General features: G+C 39.7%; 2 protein-coding genes across 2 annotated transcripts; one reads left to right on the top strand and one right to left on the bottom strand.

Annotated features, from left to right (window-relative positions):
• Positions 1 to 224: 224 nt before the first annotated feature.
• tdrd9 (tudor domain containing 9) lies at positions 225 to 23,558 on the bottom strand. The gene is made up of 35 exons (XM_020645232.3): positions 23,362 to 23,558; positions 17,768 to 17,850; positions 17,593 to 17,660; positions 16,979 to 17,200; positions 14,597 to 14,719; positions 14,265 to 14,345; positions 14,013 to 14,177; positions 13,817 to 13,920; positions 13,621 to 13,737; positions 13,337 to 13,421; positions 13,201 to 13,258; positions 12,994 to 13,098; positions 12,807 to 12,904; positions 12,562 to 12,693; positions 10,966 to 11,128; positions 10,755 to 10,818; positions 10,217 to 10,280; positions 10,078 to 10,122; positions 9,637 to 9,690; positions 9,133 to 9,249; positions 8,866 to 8,973; positions 8,580 to 8,680; positions 8,295 to 8,465; positions 7,570 to 7,681; positions 7,259 to 7,474; positions 5,659 to 5,748; positions 5,299 to 5,556; positions 4,515 to 4,682; positions 3,904 to 3,974; positions 3,708 to 3,817; positions 2,636 to 2,732; positions 2,407 to 2,545; positions 889 to 1,007; positions 729 to 801; positions 225 to 606 (listed from the first exon to the last, which is right to left on the bottom strand). Exons 1-35 carry the CDS (start codon positions 23,472 to 23,474, stop codon positions 508 to 510), a joined length of 3,993 nt encoding a protein of 1,330 aa, XP_020500888.2. The 5' UTR covers positions 23,475 to 23,558; the 3' UTR covers positions 225 to 507.
• rd3l (RD3 like) lies at positions 18,571 to 21,508 on the top strand. The gene is made up of 3 exons (XM_020645233.2): positions 18,571 to 18,972; positions 19,709 to 20,050; positions 20,603 to 21,508. Exons 2-3 carry the CDS (start codon positions 19,737 to 19,739, stop codon positions 20,967 to 20,969), a joined length of 681 nt encoding a protein of 226 aa, XP_020500889.2. The 5' UTR covers positions 18,571 to 18,972; positions 19,709 to 19,736; the 3' UTR covers positions 20,970 to 21,508.
• Positions 23,559 to 24,137: the final 579 nt, after the last annotated feature.

Here is a 24,137-nt window from a genome sequence, read left to right as displayed (position 1 = left end):
TTAGTGTGTGACACTGTGGCTAAGTTTGAGGTGATAACACTTTGGATGGGAGACCTGGAATGATGCGCTATAAATACCAGCCAATGAATTCTGGCACAGACCCCCCTCTCATAGTAGGAACACAGTGTGTGTGTGTGTGTGTGTGTGTGTGCTGTGGTGACAATTTTAACTTGACTCCTGGGTCACAATGAGACTATGTTTGAATGAAAACTGATTGACAAGCCTTATCTGTTGCAAACAACTATTTTTAATGGCCCACTGCTCAAGCGCTGAAACTCAGCAGCAAATGATTGAAACAGTAAATAACTTTTGTGATTGTTGCAAATGACAAAGTAAGGATTGAGGATTTTTTTCTGCAGGCCTGAAAACTTCGACCTCATTTGAAATTTAAATAACATTTTCTTTCTGAACAAAATAAAATTGAAATTTCAGGAAACTGCTCATAGTAAAAAAAACATTGAAACCAGTTACACTTAACAAAAATGACATAAAAGAATAGAGCTTTGCTTAGGTGTTGAGGAGAGTGACGGGATGCAGCTGGAAGACAACACTTCTGGTCTTTGCATCTCCAGGTTCAACATTATCCATCTTCAGAGCAGGGTCCACCTGCAAGTTCAACACAAGTACATGTTTAAAACGCAGAATTAAACCTTGCTCATAAACAGCATTAGTCGGGGATAAAGACTTATTAGAATATAAAAGGCACAGGAGCCCTATCAGGTGCATACCTGGTTCCATTTCTCCAGCTTCTCATAGTACATCGGTGTGACAGCTTCTCTTGTTGGGGACTTGATGAAAAGTCTGCATTGCATATTAAAAAATAAATTAAATAATTTTGTTCATATTGTATAAACTTATCAGTGATTTCATTGGACCTGTGCATGTGACCTGGTGAGTCGGTCTCTGCAGTCCTCCTGCAGGTGGGCTAGCCTATCAGGCCCCAGATAATGAGTGCTAGAAGCCCTTCCACACACTAGCCTGTTCACAGCCACTCGCAAAGCATTGATCTGTCAAAGAAAGAGCCAGAGCTAATCAGCAATTAACAGAGAGGGCTCAATTATGTAGGGCAGACATTAGAGAACTGTAGAAACAGATGCAGAGATGTAGATTATTTGCATGCCAGAGCCAATATCACAAGGTACAGCGTGATCTGAATTGTGGGTAAATGTTAGGTTTTTCTTTTTTTTACCAGTTTTAATATAGATTTTAGATTCAGAACAAAATGTAGCAGTTGGTGAAAGATATGAAAATAGTACTTCACGAGAAGTATGTATTTCTATTAAACACTATGATGCAAACAATAAGTAATGAAGAATTTCAGATCTGTATTTCGGACAGCTGTGGCTCAACCGGATGCTCTGGGATTTGATCCCTAGTTCCTGCAGTCACATGTTAAAGTGTTCTTGGGCAAGACACTGAACCCCAAATAGCTCCCGCTGCTGTGTCAACAGCATGTGAATGTGTATGAATGGGATTTACTAATACTGATGGACACTTCAGGGATTAAAGTTCTCCATCGCTACAACGGATTTCCGTCAATTTCAAAATTGTAATATTTTTCGTCAGTGTCGATCAAACAAAAAAAGTAGAGCAGACTTCTGTTTTTTATGTCAGGCATTTATCTGAATACTGTAACTGTGTAGTTTTGCGTTTGTGTGGCATTTCAATGTAGTCAAAACTTTCATCTGCTATGTGAAGTCCGCTCTGTGTAGGAGGCTTTTATTGTGGTAGCGAACATCAGCGTGCACTGCCCGTCATGTCCGGACTTATTTTTTAGGCTCCGGTGCGCAACTTTATTTCCCCGACCAAAGAAAAAAAAACAGAGAAATAACAATCCGTAACATGACGGAGTTTACCGTTAAAGTTGTATTACGTGCAGGCAGAGCAGGCAGAGCAGACAGTCGGCGAGTGCTCTGCTACCGGACACACTCTGTTAGGGACGCGTGTCAAGAGGTGATACAACACATTACCCACACAGAGCACCGCAACATTTACTTTTCATACTTAAACTTATTCAAAGTTTTATATAGATCACCTGCTGCACCTGTGAATTTATATAGGCAAAAAATGTGTTCAAAAGAAGCAAGCTCATATCTGTCAGCCTAGATCTTGAGCTTCAAAAAAGAAAAACATGTCAATTTTATTCCTAAAATACAAAACACTTAATGTTGTTTTATACGTTGAGAATTTTCAGTCAATTTTTTTAAAATTTGGTTTAATCCCTGTGGACACAGGGCACATAGCAGCCTGTCAATGTGGGGGGAATGGTGAATGGGACTTGCAATGTAAAAAGCACTTTGAGTAGTCAGAAGACTAGAAAAGTGCATTACAGACTTGAGTACTTTTACCATTTCTGCCTACACCATCATTTCTAACCAACTCTGCCAGCCTGGTGCCAGCTGTTACCTCAGTGATGTCTTCAACATCAAACTTGACATCAAAGGCAAGTTCGATGTCATGCTCCGGTAGGATGCCCTCCTGTGTTTGACTGTTCCAGCCTAAGCCACAGAGGGCTCCAGTGTAGCAGGTCCTCTCTTCATTAGTGCTATAAAAATGTGGAGGAAACTATCAAAATTACATTTTTGATTATGCCTCCTTTAAGGTGTGCAGTTATAAATCGGTTGGTTTCACTGACCGCAACTCCATAATGGGGGTGAAGAGCATGGTGACAAGTGCAGGCAGTCCGGGGATGTCAGGCATGAAAGAGGTCTCTCTAAGCAGAATCAGTGTCCCTGCGACAAAAAGTAAAAAAAATACTTGGCACAACTGCCATTGAAGAGAATAACTATCTGAAAAATCATGGAGTCCTGATAGACCCTAAAGTTTTTAGTCCTTGTTTGTAAAAAGAAGAAGAAGCATGTTTCAACTATCAGCAGATTCTGAGCAACAATACTGATCAAATAAGTATAGTATAGTAATAATAGTTACTACTAAGATAAATGTATGATAATATGTCACTTTTTATAGCAAGGCACTAACTCTATGTATGAAGCTGAGCAGGTATTCTAAAGTGTGTTAATCAAAGATTTATTTTCTTCTTTTTTTTTTGGGGGGGGGGGGGAGATCCCTTCTACTACTGAAAATGAGATTGTTAAGAGAGAACAGTCTAGGACTGCACGACAGAGGCATTTTATCCAGGGCTGACCTGCCTGAGGTGCTTTAGTGTAGTTTGCATTCATAATAACAAAGACCAGATTGCCAGAGCAGATTGCAGTTTAAAAAAAGGTCATTGTTAATCCCCTAGTGCAGTATTTAAGAACAAAAGTCCCTCAGAGCAAAAATCTAATCAAATAGCAACTACCAACTATCGGTGAAAACAAAACTTGCACTTCAGCAGTCAAAACCTTTGGCCCTTCCTGGATCACACATCTGACCTAGACGAGACATTCTGCAATTTATACTTGAGCTGCGGTTGAACAGAGACACCCACAGTCAATACAAAAAAGTACAATAAATACATATTTTGTCTCTTACAGAGTAAAATTTCCAAACAAAACAATGAGCTAGCACACTGAAAGTCTTTGTGGAAGGAGTGTGAAGTCAGTGTTAAATTACTTGTTCTTATGTTGGTATCCTCAAGCAGTCACATTCACCTTTACATGTATTTATTATTCTATTGTTAATATTAAGGTATTAGTTAGTGCAGATTAAAGCAGTAGACGCATGCCTTTGAGTCTACATTTAAGAGAAGATGTGTTATGTAGTACCTGTAGAGTTGACTGACACAGTCCCAGCCACCAGCATCCTCTGATGTTTGTAGTGAGGGTTTTCATTCAGGGCCAAGGAGTTGATGCTGCTCTTCTCAATACACACTGTCCTGCAAGAAGACACACTCGTAAGCAAGTGGGGTGGGGCATTGGCACCTTGAAAGTTTTATTTGCAAATGAAGATTGTCATGCTTACTTGTAGTAGGTCTTGTGGCTCAGGCTGTGGAAGTTTATCTTATTGGGACTGTTCGGTCCATGCAGATTAACCTGCCATGTTACAAGGAAGAATGCGGTCAGACACAACACATGACGTAATCATGCAGTCACTGGGAGTCAGTCAGCTTCAGTCACCCTGTCGTCATTTTTCTGCTCATCAGACAGAATGGGTGTGTCTTTGAACAAACATAAAGCACACCAAGCGAGCTACTAGATGGCTCCATCTTCTGGACAAACTGAGAGCAACAAACTGCAAACGAGATGAAAATATCCACCTAATATCAAAAAATCTGCAACGCATATATAATCCTTTAGTCCGTTTCCTTTAATAAAAATAAAACCTCCTCAAAACCTGCTTCACTTTCTGTTAAGCTAGTAGTGGCAGATTATTTACACTTATTGCTTTGTTAATTGTCTTGAAATTCTGAGACCTAAATTTAAAATATCTATAAATAATCCTGTATCTGTGGCTGTCAGGCATGTCCAGATGACTGGAATTGTACCTGCCTGTTTGTTCATTTATTAATAATTAATATTAATTTTTATTTAGATTTCAGTGAGAATGTGATATAAAGCTATGGGGTATCTTGCCTTTGCCCTGGAACAGGGCTGACGGCTCTTAGAAAAGTGGTCGAGCAGACTGTCAATGAGTTCCTTCTCCTCTATCTTGCGATCTTTCCAGGAGCTGCTGGTAGAGTTGGGGACGTAAGTACCTGCTTCCATGTCTCTGTAAAGGGATATCAGTGCCTCATGGTTCGTCTGCAAAAGCACATATACACAAGACAACTACACTTAAAAGTGTACATCGCATTTGTATGCATCTCTCTGAAGGCGAAGACATATTTCTTTTATTATCAAATACATTTAAAGTTTTTTTGGGAGAAGATAAGAGTGTACTTAGGCCCCCAATCCCCCCCCCCCCACAATCTTCTTGATTATTGCTCTGCTTAAATTTAGTCCAAAGCAATGCTGGTCACTTTTAACTAACCACACCATCTGCTGGAAAATATCAGCATTGCAAGTACAAAAAGGAACATTGGCAACACAATAAACAAGATAGGCAATTTTACAAGTTCAACAAACAAATTATTTGGAATTAAGTTGTTTGTTCTTTTGGTATTGTTCAAGGACTTTCTACAGATATTGTTGTACTGTTTATTAACAAAACCTTGGAGTGAAGTTTAAGTGATTTGAATTCAAGCTGCTCTCTTTGAGGAAGGGAACTTAATCAAACACCTATCCAGCGTGCACAGGACAAGTTTTGAGACTGAAATGACACATTAAAGTGAGTAATCGTATCAAGTATAAAATGTTATACCTGAACTATTTCTGTTTTCACACTGCCTAAAAAATCAAATATGTGGGCTCTGGTCACCTTGGAGTCAAAGCTTTCTTCGACCTTCACAGCATGTCCTTCTTCCACTAAGATGTCCAACACGCTGGCGTTTGTCATTTCTGTGTTGATGAGCAGCTCCACACGCATGACACCATGGAGGATGGAGTAGAGCGACACAATGAGTGAGCGGCCCTTCACCAGTGTGATAAAACGGTTGCGGGCTCGGCTGCTCCACCTGTTCCCCAGGATGATGGACTGGGCTGAAGGACGCATTTCAATGACTTGGAACTCCTGAGCCTAAGACCATTAGATATAGTGTTGATTTGTTGCAGTGTATTTACAGTTTGAACAGTGAAGCAGATTAGGGCCATCATTTCTCTGAAAAGTCAATCACAGTACCTGAAATGGGTGAGTCAGGAGTTCAGGAGGGATTTCCCTGAGGTTGCTGATGGCAACAACTGCTGTATTGCCAAACTCCAAGAAGAACACCTGAAGACGGGTGCATAAAGCAAATCTCATAACACAATCCTAAAGAATGATTTCTTTAAGTTTTGCTACACTCAGATGCCTCAGTCCGGTCAGTTTTCAAAGTCTTTAGCGTAAATACCTGAACAGAACTACCCATCTTCTATGTCAATGCGTTTAAACACCATCAATTTAGTCTTTGAGATAGTTTTAAATAAAATCTACTTACTGTGAAATCCGAAATATAAGTGGCACCGGTATATAAGATGCACCCTGTTTTGAAGGTCTCTTACAGAGAAAAAAAAGTTTGAACTGTCTTCCTTGCGTGACAATGTCTACAACGTGCAGTTTCTGTCCGGCTGTGTCGCTCTTTAGTTCCGTCCGTTTTCACTTTCGGGAGGTTGCACTCCTACTAGCTACAGTACGGTAGTTGAGCTCTCAGCCTGCTGCAGGGAAAGTTGTGAGGCACAGACTCCGAGCTTGCGACGTTGCGAGTCGCGCTGCCCGACTCCGCTGGTCACTCTTTAACTTTAATAGAGGACTCTTTCATTTAAAAGAGCACTCCACAAGGTTTATTTACGGAACAATATACCAGTTTTCTGTAAATGTATGATTATCACCTCGTTAGGGAGAAAAGATGTGGAAAAAGTCGCACAGCCAGTCTGGTCTGTGTCGCCGTCTTTCCCACCACAGCGTGCACTCGGCTTTCAATACACAATGGGGATGGGTTTTTAATCAGAGTGTTTATACTGGTATATTGGTCGCACCGGTGTATAAGACGCAGCCAACTTTTAAGACGAAAAAATAGGTATTAAAAGTGCGTCTTATACACCGGATTTTATGGTATTTATCTTATATGACTAGACAACTGCCGATTGTCATTTTCTATCTTATCTGTTCCCACAAACACGCATTTCCCCTTTTCTGTCTCCATCACACTACTGTGTTTTTAAAAGTGTTTTTTTTTTTTAGGTTTGTGTTTTTTGCACTGGTCAGATTTCAAAACCCTGTGACAGATTTTGCTCAGGAAATATCAAAAGAATTTGAAATCTTAGTGTAACCATTTGCTGTTATATGTGTTGAAGATATTCATGGATAAATTGTTAATGTCACTTCTCAGTCAGAAATGCCACCATGAGGGGCACTGATGGCCTAGCGGTTATGTCGCACCCCATGGTTACAGTCCTCTAAGCTGGTGGCTTGGGGTAAAGTCCGACCTGTGGCTCCTTTCCTGCATGTCATTCTTCACACTCTCCAGCTTTCCTACTATTTCCACAATCCTATCTAGATAAAGGCAAAAGCCCAAGAATAATCTTTTGGGGAAAAAAATACCATCATGTCTACATTTTATCTCTGAAGATAAATAAGAAATCATTCTCCTACATTAACCTTAATTCATTGTTAGAAATGCTCATTTAAGATTTTTTTTTTTAATTTTGTAGAAGGGTGTGTGCACTGGCTAAAAGAGTAATATATAACACTGAAACTCGTAATTAAGCATGACCAGAAACCTGCAATGTGTGAGCATTTTTACCTCAACTGAATTGCCACGAATGTGCAGGATCTTGGCACGGTAGTACAAGCCCTGCTCATTGACCTCCGAGTAAGGAGCCAGACACAGTAGGTTGGGGTAGAGGGACACTGTTACAGGTTGCAACGTACGCATGTTTATCTCTGCTGTCAGTTTGCGCTGCTTTTCCAAGCTGGCTTCATCTGCCTGGAAGCCCCAGAAATGTCCAACCTCCAACACCTACAGCAGAGTTTTGAGATGGTACATCTGTTACAGAATCAGAAATCAATAAAAAAAAGTTATTCAGCTCTGTGAGTTAGTTGTAAAGGATTCACCTCTGTGATGTTAACTACGAACAAGCGGTGGGGGGGCAACTTGTCTGGGTCAATGCTGCTGCTCAGCACTCCCACTGGGCAGACAGTCTGGCTCTGGAGGTCAACATTCACCCTGCACAGCAACCACACACATTGGACAGGACTTTAACATTATGCACACATTCACTTTCCTTAAACTGCTTTAAAGCTGCTTCGTGGTTAAATGCTGTTGAGTCGCGTTATTACTACGAGTCTACTGAGCTAAAATATCACTGTTACCCAATGTATGGAGGATATAGTTGTGCCATACCATATAATATGATAATGAGACGTATAGATAAATGAAATGAAGAAAGTCATATGTGAGAATAGTCGATGTCTCATTCTCTAACTGTGGGATAGCTAATAATGTGCCAAGTCACCCATGTTCCTGGCTCCCAGACGGAGCAGGAAGAAGCCGGTGTGGTCTCTGACTAAAAGGAAAGACTCATACAGAGTGCTGGGATGTCAGAATTAATTAAGGCTCAGTTCAGGGGCACTGACCAATGCAGCCAGTGAAGCAGGGGATTCTACTTTTCAAAGAGGGAGTCAGGAATGTTTTATTTCAGCCTCTTAAAGCCAAAGAAGAACATTTGTGCTCTGAGGTTTTTCCTGTCATAGTGCACGTGTAAATACTGTCGTAGGAACTGATTTCCCTTAGACAGGGGAGAAATAGTTGTTTTTATAAAGCAGAAAAATAACCGTACCGTGAATATTTCATGTGTGTTACATTTCTGTTCCCAGCATGCGTTTCTATTTCATCAATGGGGTGTACGGTGAGCTCCATGAAAGGATTCTGCTGCCCCATGAGGAGAGCAAGGGACACCTCAGGCAACACCCCTGAGTCTTGAGATGTGCTGTAGAACTCCACATATGCTCTGAGAAAACACACACAAAAACACATTGTAAATGTGCACATGTAAATGTATTAACATAAAATAACAAGAGAAGATTTTAAAACATGTCTGATTTGCCATAGCAGCTTTTGGTACCTGGAGCTCTCAAAGGAAATGGTTTTGACCTGTCCACACAGGCGGAACAGAGACTGCAGCTGCTTGTAATACAGGAAACTGTACGGAGGGAGGTTCCTCATCTGAAAGCAAGTTTAGTGTTATTTCACCACCTTCAACCCAAAAAGTTGTAAAAGACTAGAGCCATATTAGCCGCCCCCTTACGGGTTTTTAATGGTTATTACACATCAGAAAGTGTCAAACTCTGAAAAAATGTCATGAGCTTAAACAATAATCATTTCTTGGCTCGCTTCACAGTTAGTCATACCATCACTGTTGTTCTCGGGTTGAAGCCACTCATCTCTCTGGAGGCCAGGTCTTCGTCTATTTCCCCCTGGACAAAGTAGTTGGGGTAGTAGGCTCCAGCAATGACCACCTGAAACAGATAAGGGTTCTACCTGTAACAAACTGAATATATCTGGTATTTCTTCAGAGTCATAACTGGGTCTGAAGTGTACACAGTACAGCTTCTATTAGACCTGGGTGATTATGTATATATAGTGTACATCTGAGGATGTCAGTAACAGGCTCTAACCTGAAGAATGAACTTCTGTCTGTGTGCATTGGTGTAATCCAAGGGTTGTGGGTTCTCCTGCACAGGCATGTTGAACTGGGACACTCTCTTTTTCAGGTCCTCGTACAGCTCTGCAACCTGAACAGTGAGTTCATTTACAATCTGCTCGACTGGAATTTGGCAAGATTACCAATGGACAAGAAAACACTCAATTGTGAACCAAAAGACTGTAAACATTCATGAAGCTAAAATCTGAAAATCTTAGAATATATAATATATCTAACAATATTGTTTATAAAGTTGATTCTATGTACTCAAACTTCACAGAACATTTTAGCAATTCTCCAGTTAACAGTTAAAACAGTATTATTCAGATTGTAGATTCAAAGTCTGACAGTATAAAACTTCAGAAAAGCCCATGACTATAAAGTGTAAGATGAATGACACTGTTCACTGCCAGACTAGGATGCCTCTGGTTGGGCTTGATGAGCTCCTGTGATCTCGCTCTCTGCATTATCTCTTTACCTCCCTGATCCTCTTGATCTGAATGAAGTTCTCCTTTCCCCAGTCCAACTCATCCTGAGAGGTAAAAGCAGCCAAAGCAAAGACATCTTAACACTTCAACAGAAGAATTCAGAGAATTAAAGACAAAAAGTGCTGTATTTGTAACGTTTAAAATGAATGCAAATGAATGCAATTAACCATCTTAAAATCGACTTCCCCTTTGTGAAGGCTCTGTCAGGTTCACATGTATTAAAAACACTGTTTTCAATGTGGTGTTTTAATTTGTTAATAATAAAACAGGGCAATTATTTCTCCTTCAATGCACACCTTTAAGACGATAAAAACTGATAGAAGATTATATAGATTAATAACTGTATGTCAGAGATGGCTCTGTACTACAACAGTCGCAGAGTATTCTTGTTTTTTTCAAATGAGCTTGTGTTTGGTTGTTGTTATGCTCACCTTGGGGTGTCTCAGCTGTCCTTTCTTTTTGGCAGAGTACCACGCCTAACAGTAAGAGACAACAAGGAAAGCTTTCAGGCCAATATGTAAATCAGTTCTACAACAAAACTTGCTTTTGACTTGGCATCAACCACATTACCTTGAAGGCATTGACAAAAGATATGGAATCACTTGGTATGCCATGGGTAAAGGCCAACTTGCTCCTGAAACACCAGAAATTATTCAGTGCAAAGAAGACATGATGAACACACTGAACCCAGGCTTTATCTGCCCTGCAGTAGTCTGATTTCAACATGAAACCGGTTGACATTTGTACAGGCACTCACAGGAAACCAAATGTGCTTTTTGAAAAACCATTGATATACCTAAATTTAAAGAAAACAGTGAATGGAACACTCAGCATGCAATGACAGACACTTTTGAATGATCACACAGTTTCTGATCACTTTGTTTGCCAGTTTCCACAAGGGAAGGTAATGTGTTTGGACTGTATCTCTGGTCTAGCCCAAAAACGTTGATCTGAACAAAACCTTAATGTTAGTCAGTGGTCAATATAGACATCAAGAGTTCATTTATTTAACATGACAAGTCCCATATTGAGTCACTGTGTCAACAAACTGATCTATACCGACAGCCTGTTAGTCAGTGAATGAGTGTAGCTGCTGGATGTGAGTCACCTGTGGCCGGCAAGCTGCTGCATGGATGGAATAGCAAAGAAACTCTTCAGAGAGTGCGAGGCAGCTGAGGATAAGAGAAGATGTTAGTGTGCTTTGTATAAACAGTTCATAAAAAAACATATTACAGGAACACAAACACACAGTAGTCATGTCAGAAAAGTTGCCAAATTGGAGAAGCTGCAATTTAAGTACAGTATAATAAAAGACTGACCGATGATAAGGCACTCTTCCAGACATCCAAACACGTGGCCCAGGACAATCAGCTTTCCCAGATACAGGTTCACAGGCAGGTGGGCCAGCACATTGCCCAGGAACGTCAGCTCACCATCCTCATTTTGACCCCTGCCATCACTTTTCGCAGATAGTGCACCCATCTACAGATAAAAGATCCAACTAGTGTATACACCCAATCTACTCCGAAAAGCCTATATCAAATCAACAGTTTCCCTTCTGGTACTTCAAGTTCTGAACATGAAATGGCTGATCTTTCTGATGCAACATTAAGTTGATCAACTGAATACTTACTTTTTCACTAGGCTATTTTCCTCATTGTCACAACTTAGTTTTAATCATCAGGGGTTGACATTAAGTGAAATTTGCCAGTGGCCCTCTGGGCCACTAGTTTTCAAGGATCACTGGCCCAACTATTGTAACCGCTGGCCCAGGAACGTTACTTTTGATTTGAAAAATAACTGTCACCAATTTACTCTTGAATCATTCTGATGGAAGATTAAATTACAACTTTTATTTAATTAATTGACCTCTAATTATGTCAAATATTTTGTATTTTTCTTATATTTATGTGCTCATGTTTATTCAACTTCAACAATAACTTTTATCTTTACCAGGATCTAGTCTTTAACTTTAAGGGGAAATTTAGCTGCAGCGTGTTCCAGCTCCAGCTGTCTGTCACTATGGCTGAAACTTTTCTCCCTTCTGTTTTCGTCATGCCCTGCTGTCACTCTCGACTCTTTCGGTGATTTTTTCCCTTTGAATGCTGATTTAAGCTCTGCTTTTGTCGAGATATGATGGTTGAAAACCATTTTACCAAATGTGTTTTTTATTAAAGAAAACCTGCGCAAAAATCTGTGTGCGAGTGTACAATTCGAGAGTAGCGAGCACGCTCGCGGGAGGGTCAGCAGTGAAGCCGGCGGCTGCCTTTCAACTGTGACACACAAGCGCTTGATATGTTGATGCTGTAGCAGTTATTAGCCCTATGTTTCTAAATTAATTACTGACAAAACACCGGTATAACAGGAAAGCGCTGTGAAATTGAGAACGTGTCACAGTCTATTTTATTTTTTCAGGCAGTATTTGAACTGGCCGAGCGGACTCTGTCAATCATTCATCCGGGCCAGCGGGCCAGTTATAATGTCGAGCCCTGAATCATCTATGGGATAGACAGAGATGCTTGGACAGAAATCTCCCAGAAGATTTCATATTTCTACATTTTGATTTTGAGGCTCATCGGCTCTTTAACTCCTTTCCTGAGAATATCAGGCTGGAGTTCTGCTGAACCTGCTTCAAGAGTACAAAATCAAATCTCTAAATACATTTTGTCAGTGATAAAAAGGAACCACAATCAACATACACTTTTCCCCCACACAAATCTATGCTACAGCACTGCCCTTCATTACAGTCACCTAAAAATATTGGCCGATACTAATGCCGTCTGAAATCAAGTTCTTAAGAGAACTCCTGCTCTAACACTCACAGAGCTGAGTGGTCAGCTGCCCGCCCATCACAGCCACACATTCATGAGTGCTTGTCTGAACAGTAAGAAATCCCTCAACCTGAATGTATTTACCTCTTTGAGTTGGAGCACTGTCCTCACTATGTCACCAAGATTGGGGGGAGAGAGGGCTGTGGAAAGGAGGGAGCGGGGATCTCCCATGTCGAGCAACTTCACCTTCAACATAATGGTGCCCAAAGGGGCAAGCTGAGAGGAAGGCAAACAGTATGGCATGGATTGATTGTCAAATTAAGGTCAAAGCAGCTTTGGAAAAAAAAAAAATATATATCCCAGAGTTTATTCTCTGTTTTTTCTCTTACCAGCATCTCAGGGATCATGTACTCTGGGATTTCATTTCTCCAAAACTCTTTGGTGACAAGACGGTAACAGAAGCCCTCAGACATGCGACCAGCTCTGCCTTAGAGATAAAAATAAGGAGAATAAGAAGACAGAAGTAAAGAAACATTTACACTTCAGAGGTTACGTTTTGTGCATTAAGTATTGTACCTTTACGCTGATTGCAGTTAGTTTTGGATGCCCATGTGAGACGCAGAGACTGATAATTGGTGTCTTTTTCACAGACCATTTGACGGGCCAGACAGAAGTCAATAACTATGATGAGAAAAAAAAATAGCTATCAACTAGGATACCTTAATTAAAAACCATTCATTAGGACTGTACTGAGAGCACAGTTGAGGGAAAAAAAGGCCACACCATATTTGACATCTGGAACAGTCACCGAACTCTCAGCGATGTTGGTGGACAGGATGACCTGTTGGGATGGAGATTTTCAGTGTGACTGACAGGCAGTGAGAACACATGAGTGGCCAAACAAGCTGTTGGTTTTTACCTTCCTGTATCCGGGGACAGGGAACAGAAACACACCGTTCTGCTCCTCTAGAGTCACAGTGGAGTGGAGAGGATAAACCTGTAACCTGAACAACAAATAAAAAGATATTGTAAACATTCCTTACAAGTAAAAACTAGCAAAGACAAAGAAGTGCTATGAAGTCTAGAGATTGTAATGCTAATCAGTATTATTAGTAAAAAAAAAAAAAAAAAAATGTTTTAGAGTGAGGTAGCAAAAAAACACAGAAGACCATAGGCAATGGGGAGGTAAACAAACAAGCTCACCTTTTGTGGACCAGCTTGACCAAGGCCTCCTGCATGTAGCTTATTTCATGTAAACCAGGAAGGAAAACAAGCACACTGCCCCGCTCTGAAGAAATGCCAACTCCTTTCTCGGCTTTGCTGCTCACACATAAACACACAACATGATTACTCTATGCAAGTACCTACTTCTCATCATAGTTATTGACAAAGGCCTCACTTGGAATCTTTGCCCTCCATTTCATCAAAACTCTGGATCAGACTGATGGCAAGATTGTACATCTCCACTGAAATGTGAGGGTCTTCTGTGTGAGGTGATTCAGCCTAATTGACATATACCAAAACAATCACACGTTAAAAATGTAGTTTCAATACAGAGTAGCAGCAGCATCAGCTAACACTTAGTATCTTTATACCCTGTTTGGAAACATATTTTTGAGGTCATCAAGATAAAACTCCTCAATTGCATAAGGTGTTCCCTCCACTTCAAACACGTAGGCGGGGTTCATCTTGCCCCGAATAGGGGTACCAAAGTACTCAGCAAACTGTCTGCAGTTAATGGTGGCTGACATGAGGATGATCTAAAAAAGAATAATAATCAGAAGATTGACAGGTAATCGATGCAGGAGATGAACAGAGGAGGGTATTTCAATTGATCTTGAAAATACCTTGACATAGCGAGAGTTGGAATGAAGAAGTTTTCTCAAAACCAACAGGAGAAAGTCCATTTCCTCTGTGCGCTCATGAACCTTAGCAAATGTAGAGAAGGCGAAAGTCATTAATTAGATAATAGGACACATTGTGTCTTCTACAGCAGCATACAACTAACGGAACAATATCAAAATCAGAAAACATTTAACACACAAAATGAATAACTACAACAAAACATAATGATGAACAGGTGAGCATTATGGAACTCCATTGCTACAATTAACCAAAAAGACAACACAACAAGTTCAGTTAAAGATTTCAGTTCTGATCTGTCTTGTAGTTTATTCACCTCATCCACAAATATGTGGGAGTACTCAATGAGGCACTTGGCTGAAACCAGTTTTTGCAGAAGTACTCCTGTAGTCATGTAGATCAGCCGGGTGTGCTCAGTAGCCATCTTCTCCAATCCGACCTGAAATACAGATATCCAAATAAGTATTCATGAATCTGATCACACACATGCTTTTAATGTACCGACTAGAATACATGAATACAAAATGACCTTTGATTCACTAACTGTATGACTTTCTAAACCAAGATAAAACATATCAAAGGGAAAAGGAAAGGACTTCCTACTCGCAGCAAATAGACATATGGACGTTGACATACCCGATACATTGTGCATCACTTGCTCCCTCCATCTGCTTTGTCTCAAGGTCTTATTCACAAAGCATAGGGCTCTAATGATATTCAGGACAGAATACAGCAAAAACTTGCCCTGCTCCATTCGGTTTGCTCATGTTTTGTACTGTTCTTAATGTGCGTCTTTTTAAGGTTTTTTTTTTTATGCCAGACTTGAAGAAAATAAAGAATTGCATCCTCATGCGCAACGTCTCCAGACTGTCTCCACCTTTGTGAATGAAGTGTGCAGCCACCGACAGCCCCGTACTGATTTAACACCTGGTTATTTTAATAATCACAATGCCAAAGTCATATTTAGATACTTAAAACACTGATACTTGTTTTTTTAAGGTCATGAAGAGATTAAATTGATTTTCTTATCATTAGAAAGTTTGCATGTGGCATCTCTTATAAGTACTGCAGCACAGTTACCACATAGTCTCAGCAGATGGTTTTTGCTCCACTCTTACCTGTGTGTGGCTGTTAGCGCCAGTGTTGTGAATTAGACACTTTTTTTTGCATTGAGGCTGATTTGCACAGAAAGGAGATGGTTTTTCCTTAAATTACTTTTTAATAAAACATTTAAATATGCACAAACCAGCATAGGTGCACAGAGACACTGTTTGCTGTGCAGCACATTTCAGGGTGAATTTAACCGCCTGTGTGTTTCGGAATCAGGCCCTAAGAGGGTAGAATAACGTAATAACATAAAACATATTAAAACAAAGGCATAAGAAGATTCTGTTTTAACATGAGACGTTGCACCTCAATTGGTGCACTAACGGTAGGGACGTACCAGCGGACTCTCTCTTTGGTGAATAAAAAAAAGTCGGGAAATATACTTGGGCAGCTGTTTATATACCTCGGCAACCCACCCAAGTCTTGTCCATGTGTGGAAAACACTGGAGGCATCATAATGTTGCTTATTAACTTTCTCTGTTAACTCAAGCTTTCTGCTATAGGCTGTGTGCCCGCTAACAGGAAAGGCGGCGTTTAGTTCATTAGTTGACGCGTCTTCAGCACAAAAATAAAATGGTCACCAAGACAACTGTCAGACTTAAATGATTATAATCGATAACTAATACATAACACTTATTGCAATAGAAAACAACACTGCTGCTGCACTAATGGATAGGGATTCTGCAGAAAGTGGCTGGGTTTATTCGTTTATTAATTAATGAGGTTATTTTGCATTCTGATAAATGGTCAGTGTATTTCTTGATGAACACACAGTAAAGTTCTTAACCCTTAACAATAATACACATGATTAATCAGAGCAAGCATAAGCAGAGTATCTGTTGTGCAAAGTTATCACGTGGTGACTTATACAAAACATACTGCTGATGAAGAAGTCAACAGAGCAGAGGTGTACAAGAAGAGAGAAACACAAAGAGGCGGCTTGGGCCAAGCGGCTGTGTGCAGCAAGAGAGGAGAGGTGTAGGTGTGTGCATGTGAGTGGGTAAAAGAGACCTGAGAAAAGCAACAGGGAAAATTACAAAATATTCCAAACTGTAGATAATCAATCAGAATTACAACTGCAAGAATAAATCAATCCACTAAAAATGGGTCATGAACTTTTGAAACTCTCTTTCATCTTTTCCCCGCCCCCACCACAGATACATTGTAATTCTAACACTGTTTATCTTTGCTCTCACATTAAGTGACATCCCACTTAACTCCAGAGAGCTGCACCAAGCGGAGGAGACAACAGATATTATTAGTCATGTTGTTTTGGAGCTCTGTATAACAAAGCATGACATCCTCACACAAAAAAACACACAAGCTTGACATCGTTCTTTTTTAAGTGTTGAGAGACATGGAAGGCTGCTTTTTGTGTACAGTCTTAACCATTACATTTCAATGCTCATTACAGTGTCACTAATGCTATGTGACTTCAGTATAGGGTGTTACTTCTATCTGTCCTTTTAATTAAAATATTTAGCATTATTTCGATGCAGGAATAAGACAGGAGCTAAGTTGTATGTGCTACCCTTTGTATTTAAATTAAACAGTTTAATTTTGTTTAGTTGCCACTAAATGTTGCACTAACCTGATATCCCACCACACTACCCAGGGTACACTTTCGCTGTGCGGCAACCCATCGTGCAATGCTAGTCGCCCCAATTTTACGCGGCTGGGTGACCACGATGTTGCATAAGGCGTTCTTCTCACTGTAATGGTCCAGAATGTACTGTGGCAGCTGGGTGGTCTTTCCACTGCCTGTGGCTCCTCGAATGATCACTACAGAGTTGTTTTCTACAAGAGAAACCAGCTGGAGGCAAGCACACCGACACACGAACACACAAAGCAGAAACGCAAGCTGAAATGCATGTTCCTGTTTAAGCTTTGTAACATGTGAAATAAAATACAAGGTTAACTTGTGAAATGATAAAACCAAACTGATATGGTAAGCTGATTTGTAACTGCAAGTCAACTCTTCAATCTACATCAAGAATGAGATTTTAGACCAGTGATTTTAAAGTTAGCTTTTGTTCTGCAACATTAGATAACTCTTAAGTGCAAAAGTGTCCTGAGGACATAATGGTAATTTCAGTAATAACTAAAAGAAAAAGTACTTCAGGAGAACAAGAGTGCTTTTTTAAACCATCAGTATGTGTGGTTAGGTGTACGTGTTTTATGTGGTTTTTGGACAGTTCTTTTTACCTCCTGTCTGTTTTTGGTTATAGGCAGGCTGGGGTACTTGTAGCTCGCTAGAGGAGGAGGAGCAGTACCTGAGGAAAAAGAATCAAATGCAAAAAACAGTCGCAGGTAACTATAGGCAGATTCCTGTTAAATAAATCTATGGGTAACAACAAAACAAACACGCTTTAATGCTTACTCTTTGAGGTATCTCCTTTTTGGATCCGCTCTTCATCAGACTTCACATCTTTTAGGCTGCCTTCATTAGGAACCTCAGAAGGGCTGGAACAAAGTCATTTTCAAAGCAGTTTATTATTTTAGATAATTTGCATTATCTACTGTTTCTTATCATTGACAAAAAGCACTTGGAGTAAATGCAGTAGATTGGGATTTGGGGTATACAAATTAAAACCACTTGACAAAAACACCCTGAAAAATGCCCCAAAATCTCAGAAAGCATAACTGCCAAAGTCACAAGACGTTGTAGAAAAATTTTAGATTAACTTTTAGATTGCAGTAAAGTTATGTTTTGTCTCCTACTGTATCATTATCATGAGCCACTATGAATATAATGGAACTTAACAGCTGTCATCTCCTTAGCTTTATCTGTTGAGGCTAAAGATGGCTACTGCAACATTTAATATTATTTGACATTCCAGACATTGAGAATAAATTAGCTCTCTGATTGTCATACGACACATTTTCAGTCCAGAGAGACTAAGATTACCATTTAACACATAATGGCAAAATAAATTCACGTTGGTGATCATCACTACATAACTTGTATGGTCCAAGTGTCTTCCTCCTCTCGTCAGATCCACTAGGCAAAACCTACAGTAGCCTGGAGAGCGTTCTCTGTGTCTCTGCCTCTCTGCCTCTCACTCTCTTTTTGAGGGAAGAATTTTTCCCCAACAGCAAGCACAATCATGACAGTACTAAGCAAAGCTCATGTACAACACACCCACGGCTCGTGCACACACATGCACTCTCATCCTCTTCCTTTCTCTCCAGTGCACACATTTCCTGCAAGCTACGAAGCAGCTGACCTTACACTGAAGCGGCATACTGCACAGAGGAGACTGGGGTGAAGGCAGAGGAGAGGTGACAGCTCTTAGTTAGCAGTGTGACTAACTCTCCTGGAAAAAAGCCTGCTTGACAGGAGCAGTGGGAGGGACAAAAAGGACAAGACAATAACTACAACACAAAGAAGAAAAATCGCTTCCAATAAGCAGGACACTGGAGCACTGCTGCCGACACAAAAGTAATGTACTCCATCAGACACCAAATGAAGAAATGAAGTTCACACGGACTGAGCCACGGAGAAAACTCAGTGAAGGATGTATTCTATGAAGAGCCCAATTTATGAAAAAGGTCACAAAGGTGTCAGTGGAGCAGTTTTCACCTGTAAGTATGGATCCTTCCTTTCAAATTTTCAGCAAGAGCTGTGGCTACTGTTACAAGTATTTGAGATAGAAATTAAGTGTTTCCCAAAATTTGAAGCCAAACAAACAGTTTTTGTGCAGTGTGGCTGACCTCTGATCCTGCAGGCAGTGTAATCCATCTAATCCCAGGTGTTGAATCCATCTGTTTCGGGGGGGGGGGGGGGGGGGAGCCATCTACACACACCTGGGACATCTTATACCACCTAATTTGACTTGAACTAAATGCATAAATGCAATCATAGTATGCATCAAGCATGGACCAGAGGTCAGCCAACAGGGTGATCATCATTTGCTGTCAACCGTTAAAAAAAAAAAAATCTTTAAGAATTATAAAAAGGACTACAATTTTAAACATTTGATAAAAAAACAACACTTCCATGTTTGAAAATCGATGTTTACATTTTTGTGACGCATTCTCATTGTGGTCTTTGAAGCAGAAAATTTGACCCCATTTCAACACAAGCGCATTTTCACTATGGTTCTTCTTTCTTTTCACCATCAGCAGGAATTATACTGATCTTGACTTGTTTAATTTATTTTATTATGTCTGTTAAAAAATAAACTTAGAAAGAGAGTAGCTCTTGATTTAAAGCCACATGTATTCCAGCATATTCATATTCAAGTTATAAGAGTGCAGACGGGAGGTTATTGCTTCATGTTTCAAGGTATTATAAAATCTGTGTTTTCTTTCTTGACAGTTTTTCCAGCCTGTCTGCTCTGAGTGCCATGCCCCTGTTCAGCTGGATGAAATGGTCCAATGAAACAAAAGCCAAGGTTGAGGATGAAGCAGCACCTCTGAAGACATCTGAGGTCGTTCCCAGTCGCATGTTGATCAGAGAGCTCCTGTGGCATGTGGAAGAACGTGAGAGGCTGGCAAGGGAGCTGGAGCGGGAAAACAGGATGGCCCACAGCGCCCTGGGTCTCCGCTGGTTCCAGAAGTACCCCAGGTTACGGACCCTCATCCCCACATCAGAGCTCCACCACCTGGAGTTCTTGTGTGCCCAGATTCCTCCTGCCCATGCAGCCACCGTGCTCTCCAGGTATTTGTTAGCAGCCATGCCATGCTGCTTCCTCATATTAGTACGCTGTCAGCAATGGCTAGCTGCTTCTGCAACACAAAGCCTGACAGCAGGCAAACCAGAGCAGACCCATAAAGAAAGGAGGGCAGGGCTGGCTGCCAAGAGAGCCATTATGTGTTACTGTCACAAAGGCAGGTGTGAAAGGTGTGACTGTGAAAGGTGCTCTGCAGGTCTGAGTCAAGCCAGACTGCATGGGTTTTCATCAACTTTAACCATAATGATATGAAAAAAGGTTATTCTACATGGTTGAGTACAGTGATCTACTTACCATTAAAGTCAGTGATAGGTCACTACTGTGTGGTTACACAACCAAATAACTAAATAACCAAAGTAACATATGTGTTAATGATAAAACATGAATAATTTAGCCTCATAAATTATCTGTATTCTTATAAGAATAAACTGCTCATTGAAATTGTGAGATGCTCACACAGTGTTGATGCAAATCAAGTATCAAGTGTTGCTACTTCAAAAAGTATTTAATTAAAATCTATTGGTTGGATCCTTTCACAGGTTTCGTGAGGTGCTTGCCACTAACAACATTAGGCCCTGGGAGCTGGCATCTGTCTTCAAGCAGGTGCTTAGAGACTTTTTGAGCCAAAAGCAGTATGATGAACAGGACGACATCCAAGCTCAGCCAGCACAGCTCCGACCAATGGCGGCTTGGACCAGCCGATATAAAATGAAACAAGGCTTTATCACACCCATTGTTCCAAATTGTGGTGACAACCAAAGGGAAGAGATTCCAACGATATCGGGTTATGTGGACTGGGCCATGCAGCACTCCAGTTCATACTCAGGGTTCAACAGGGACTGGGACCTTCCATATTTCTACCCAGTTCCTCTCAGTCCCACGGGAGTCTACAGCACTACACTATGAGTGGACATACTGCTTAAAACATCTGTGGTTCTTGTTCTTAACCAGAGGAATAACTGAATCCAAAGCATGAATTTGAGATGCAAGTCATTCACTATTTGTATACATTTTAGGGAAATCAGTTTGTGACTAAGTTGAAGGCAACTTAGGCTATGTGAACTATATATTTGTTGAACTGTAAATTCAATATCTTTTTTCACCTGCTGTTTTTAATCTCTACTTAATGGACCAACTTTTTTTCTGTAGTCCTACTAACAAACCTTGACATGACATTTGGTTATGTATTTCAAAGGTAAATTGTAAGGTAGGTAGTGGGATCGGGTCATACATACCAGTGTGAAATTTATTTTCCCACCCTGGTCCTTAACATGTTGGCTTGTGAGTCTAGTTAAAAGTCTACTTGTAACTGTTTGTCAAATTTTCTCTGCTGAAAATGTCAATGAGTTCTGAGCAGTTTAACCAAAGACTGTTGTTAATTTCTCCAATTGTTGAGACCTTAAGAAGATAGGTATGTTTAAAGAATAAAAAGAAAAAAAGCATGACTGATACAATTTTGTGTGGTACATTTTCCTCGTCTTATTTCTTTACTTGTTTACCATCCTGTGACCCTAGGTTTGTACACAGAGAGAAACTTTGGAAAATGTTCGAGGTTGAGAACATTATTTAGGACCTTGGCGACACTCAGTATTTAATTTCTAGGAAATACAGGACTCACATTATACATAACTTAAAAAATATGTTTAACTGGATTTTATTTTAACAAAGTTTTACATTATTTTTTACTCAACTTATTTAAATGGTTGGACTCATTTTTGCTGGCTGTGTATATAAGCCTATACGCAGGAAATACAACTTAAGTTCACAACAATATTCATTAGTGAAACATTTTTTTCCCCTTTGATCTCCTCTTTCAAAAATTTTGAGGGATCATGATGTCAGTATTTCTAAAATATTGGCTACAGCCCAGAAATTCCTTATTCTTAGTAAGCTTTTTATATTGATGACTCTGCAAACTTCCCCATGAAACTTCTCTCTAGTGGCAGACACAACAACTAACATGAATCATAAGGGAGAAAAATCTCAATTCACACTGTGTAATTTACATGTGCTCAAACGGCGTCAAGCTGAGACAGCTTTCCTTAATACATGAGAAACACAGCTGTGCGGTTTTAAATTGGATATTCGACAGACATTCACGTTGGAGCCAGCTACGTAAACCTCACTCATCTCCACGAGAGATGGTAGGAGGACGGTAACATCTTCTCCCGGAGCCCTAGCCGACGGAGACCGACTTTAGGGACAGTCAACAAATTACTGTTTCATAGGGGCAAAATCCATATTTTAATCAATTTTCTTCAATAACTTCCATGTTTTATGACCAACTGTCCTCCAATAAATATTTATAATTAATATACACTTGGAGGAATATGACACACCACCTGTTCTCCAATTTAAGTGGTTTTATCTTCTTTTATTAATATTTAACTATTAATAAATCAATATTTTCAAATGTTTTCTTCAATAACTTCCATGTTTTATGACCGACTGTCCTCAAATCAATATTTATAACTAAAAGTCACTTGGACGAATATGACACACCAACTGTTCTCCAATTTAAGTGGTTTTATCTTTTTTTTAATTAATATTTAACTATTAATAAATCCAGATTTTCATCATTTTTCTTCAATAACTGCCATGTTTTATGACCGACTATCCTCAAATCAATATTTATAACTAATACTCACTTGGAGGAATAAGATACACCAACTTTTATCCAATTTTAGTGGTTTTATATATATTTTTATTAATATTTAATAAATACAGATTTTCCTCATATTTCAATAAAAAAAGATAAAACCACAAATATTGGACAAAAGTTGATTTGTCTCATTCCTCCAAGTGAGTTTTAATTATAAATATTGATTTGATGATAGTTGGTCATTAAAAATGGAAGTTATTTCAGAAAATTGATTAAAATATGGATTTTACCCCCATGAAACAGTAATTTGTTGATGGTCCCTAGTGAGTGAGTGAGAGGTTTACGTAGCTGGCTCAAACGTGAATGTCTGTCGAATATCCGACTTAAAACCAACTTCACCACAGTTGATAACTGCAAAGCTTTTTGATCCATACACAATGCTGGAGTGTCACAATATAATTCCCATTGTCTATTTAGTGTACTAATGCCCCTTTAGACACTTATAATTAGCATTATGAACACCAATTACATTGAGCTGTTATTTCACAAGGTTTAAGCAAACACGGTTTGACTAGAGAAGACACCTGTAGCCTGACATTATTTGTTTCTACCCTGTACAGGTCAGGTGGGATTCAAGGATGCTAGCTAGCTAGAAATACGAAACCCGACATTAAGCTAGGTTTAAGTTGAACTCACCTGGTTTCTTCACCAAACTTCTTCTCGACTTCTTCAGTGAGTTTAATATTGGCGAACTTCGCCCCCGAGGTGAACCAATCCGAAATTTGCTCTGCTGTAAAGATTTTCTTCATGGTGCCGCTGATCACAACTTTTTTACATTTCAGTCGTATTTTTGTCTCGTGCTCTTAAAAGGTTGTCAAGGTACTGAGAAGCACGTGAAGCGCGCGCAAGTGTATGCCTTCCAAGCGCGTGGAGCAGCTGCTACATCGCCCCCTGGTGGTCAGACTTACATAAGGTCAAACTTCAATATTAGCATTCAAATGATTTCCAAAAGAAACTGAGGCCATACCCTTCTTTAAAATTAACAAAATAAAGCCCATTAATCAAAAATGTTCAAGTAAAGAAGTTACATACAAATCAACAGTTGTGCAGAGTATTATGCAATATGGCTTCATCTGTTTTATATAGTAACATTAAAGGATTATAATCAATGATTGATTGTAAGCAATACTTAAGTGCTGTATTTTTGAGCATGGGCAAACAATACTTACAAAGTATTGCTTTTAAAGTAGCATTATGTAGTATAAATTGGTCACATTTGTAATTTAACCCTACTCCTTTAGATTTTAAACTCAAGCACCATATACCGTAATGGAAAGGTTTTAAGCTTGTGAAAATTGAAGGCTACAGGTTCTCACTTAATTTTTCATTATTGGATATTACAAGTCCTGTAAATGAAGATTTCATTGATCAGGGTCTTCTGACAAGATTTCACGGTAATTTTTACTCAGGAA

Source organism: Labrus bergylta, chromosome 18 (genome assembly GCF_963930695.1).
Source record: "Labrus bergylta chromosome 18, fLabBer1.1, whole genome shotgun sequence".
Taxonomy (NCBI): Eukaryota; Metazoa; Chordata; class Actinopteri; order Labriformes; family Labridae; genus Labrus; species Labrus bergylta.
The sequence above is the reverse complement of the archived record's forward strand: the minus strand, read 5'-3'. Positions and strand labels throughout refer to the sequence as shown.

Coding starts and splice junctions, on each gene's coding strand:
- tdrd9 (XM_020645232.3), bottom strand. CDS start 23,474: ATGAAGAAAATCTTTACAGCAGAGCAAATTTCGGATTGGTTCACCTCG. Junction 14,346..14,596: donor CCCACATATTTGTGGATGAG/GTGAATAAACTA, acceptor ACATTTGCTAAG/GTTCATGAGCGCACAGAGGA. Junction 2,546..2,635: donor ACCCCCATTATGGAGTTGCG/GTCAGTGAAACC, acceptor ACATTTTTATAG/CACTAATGAAGAGAGGACCT.
- rd3l (XM_020645233.2), top strand. CDS start 19,737: ATGCCCCTGTTCAGCTGGATGAAATGGTCCAATGAAACAAAAGCCAAG. Junction 20,051..20,602: donor GCAGCCACCGTGCTCTCCAG/GTATTTGTTAGC, acceptor ATCCTTTCACAG/GTTTCGTGAGGTGCTTGCCA.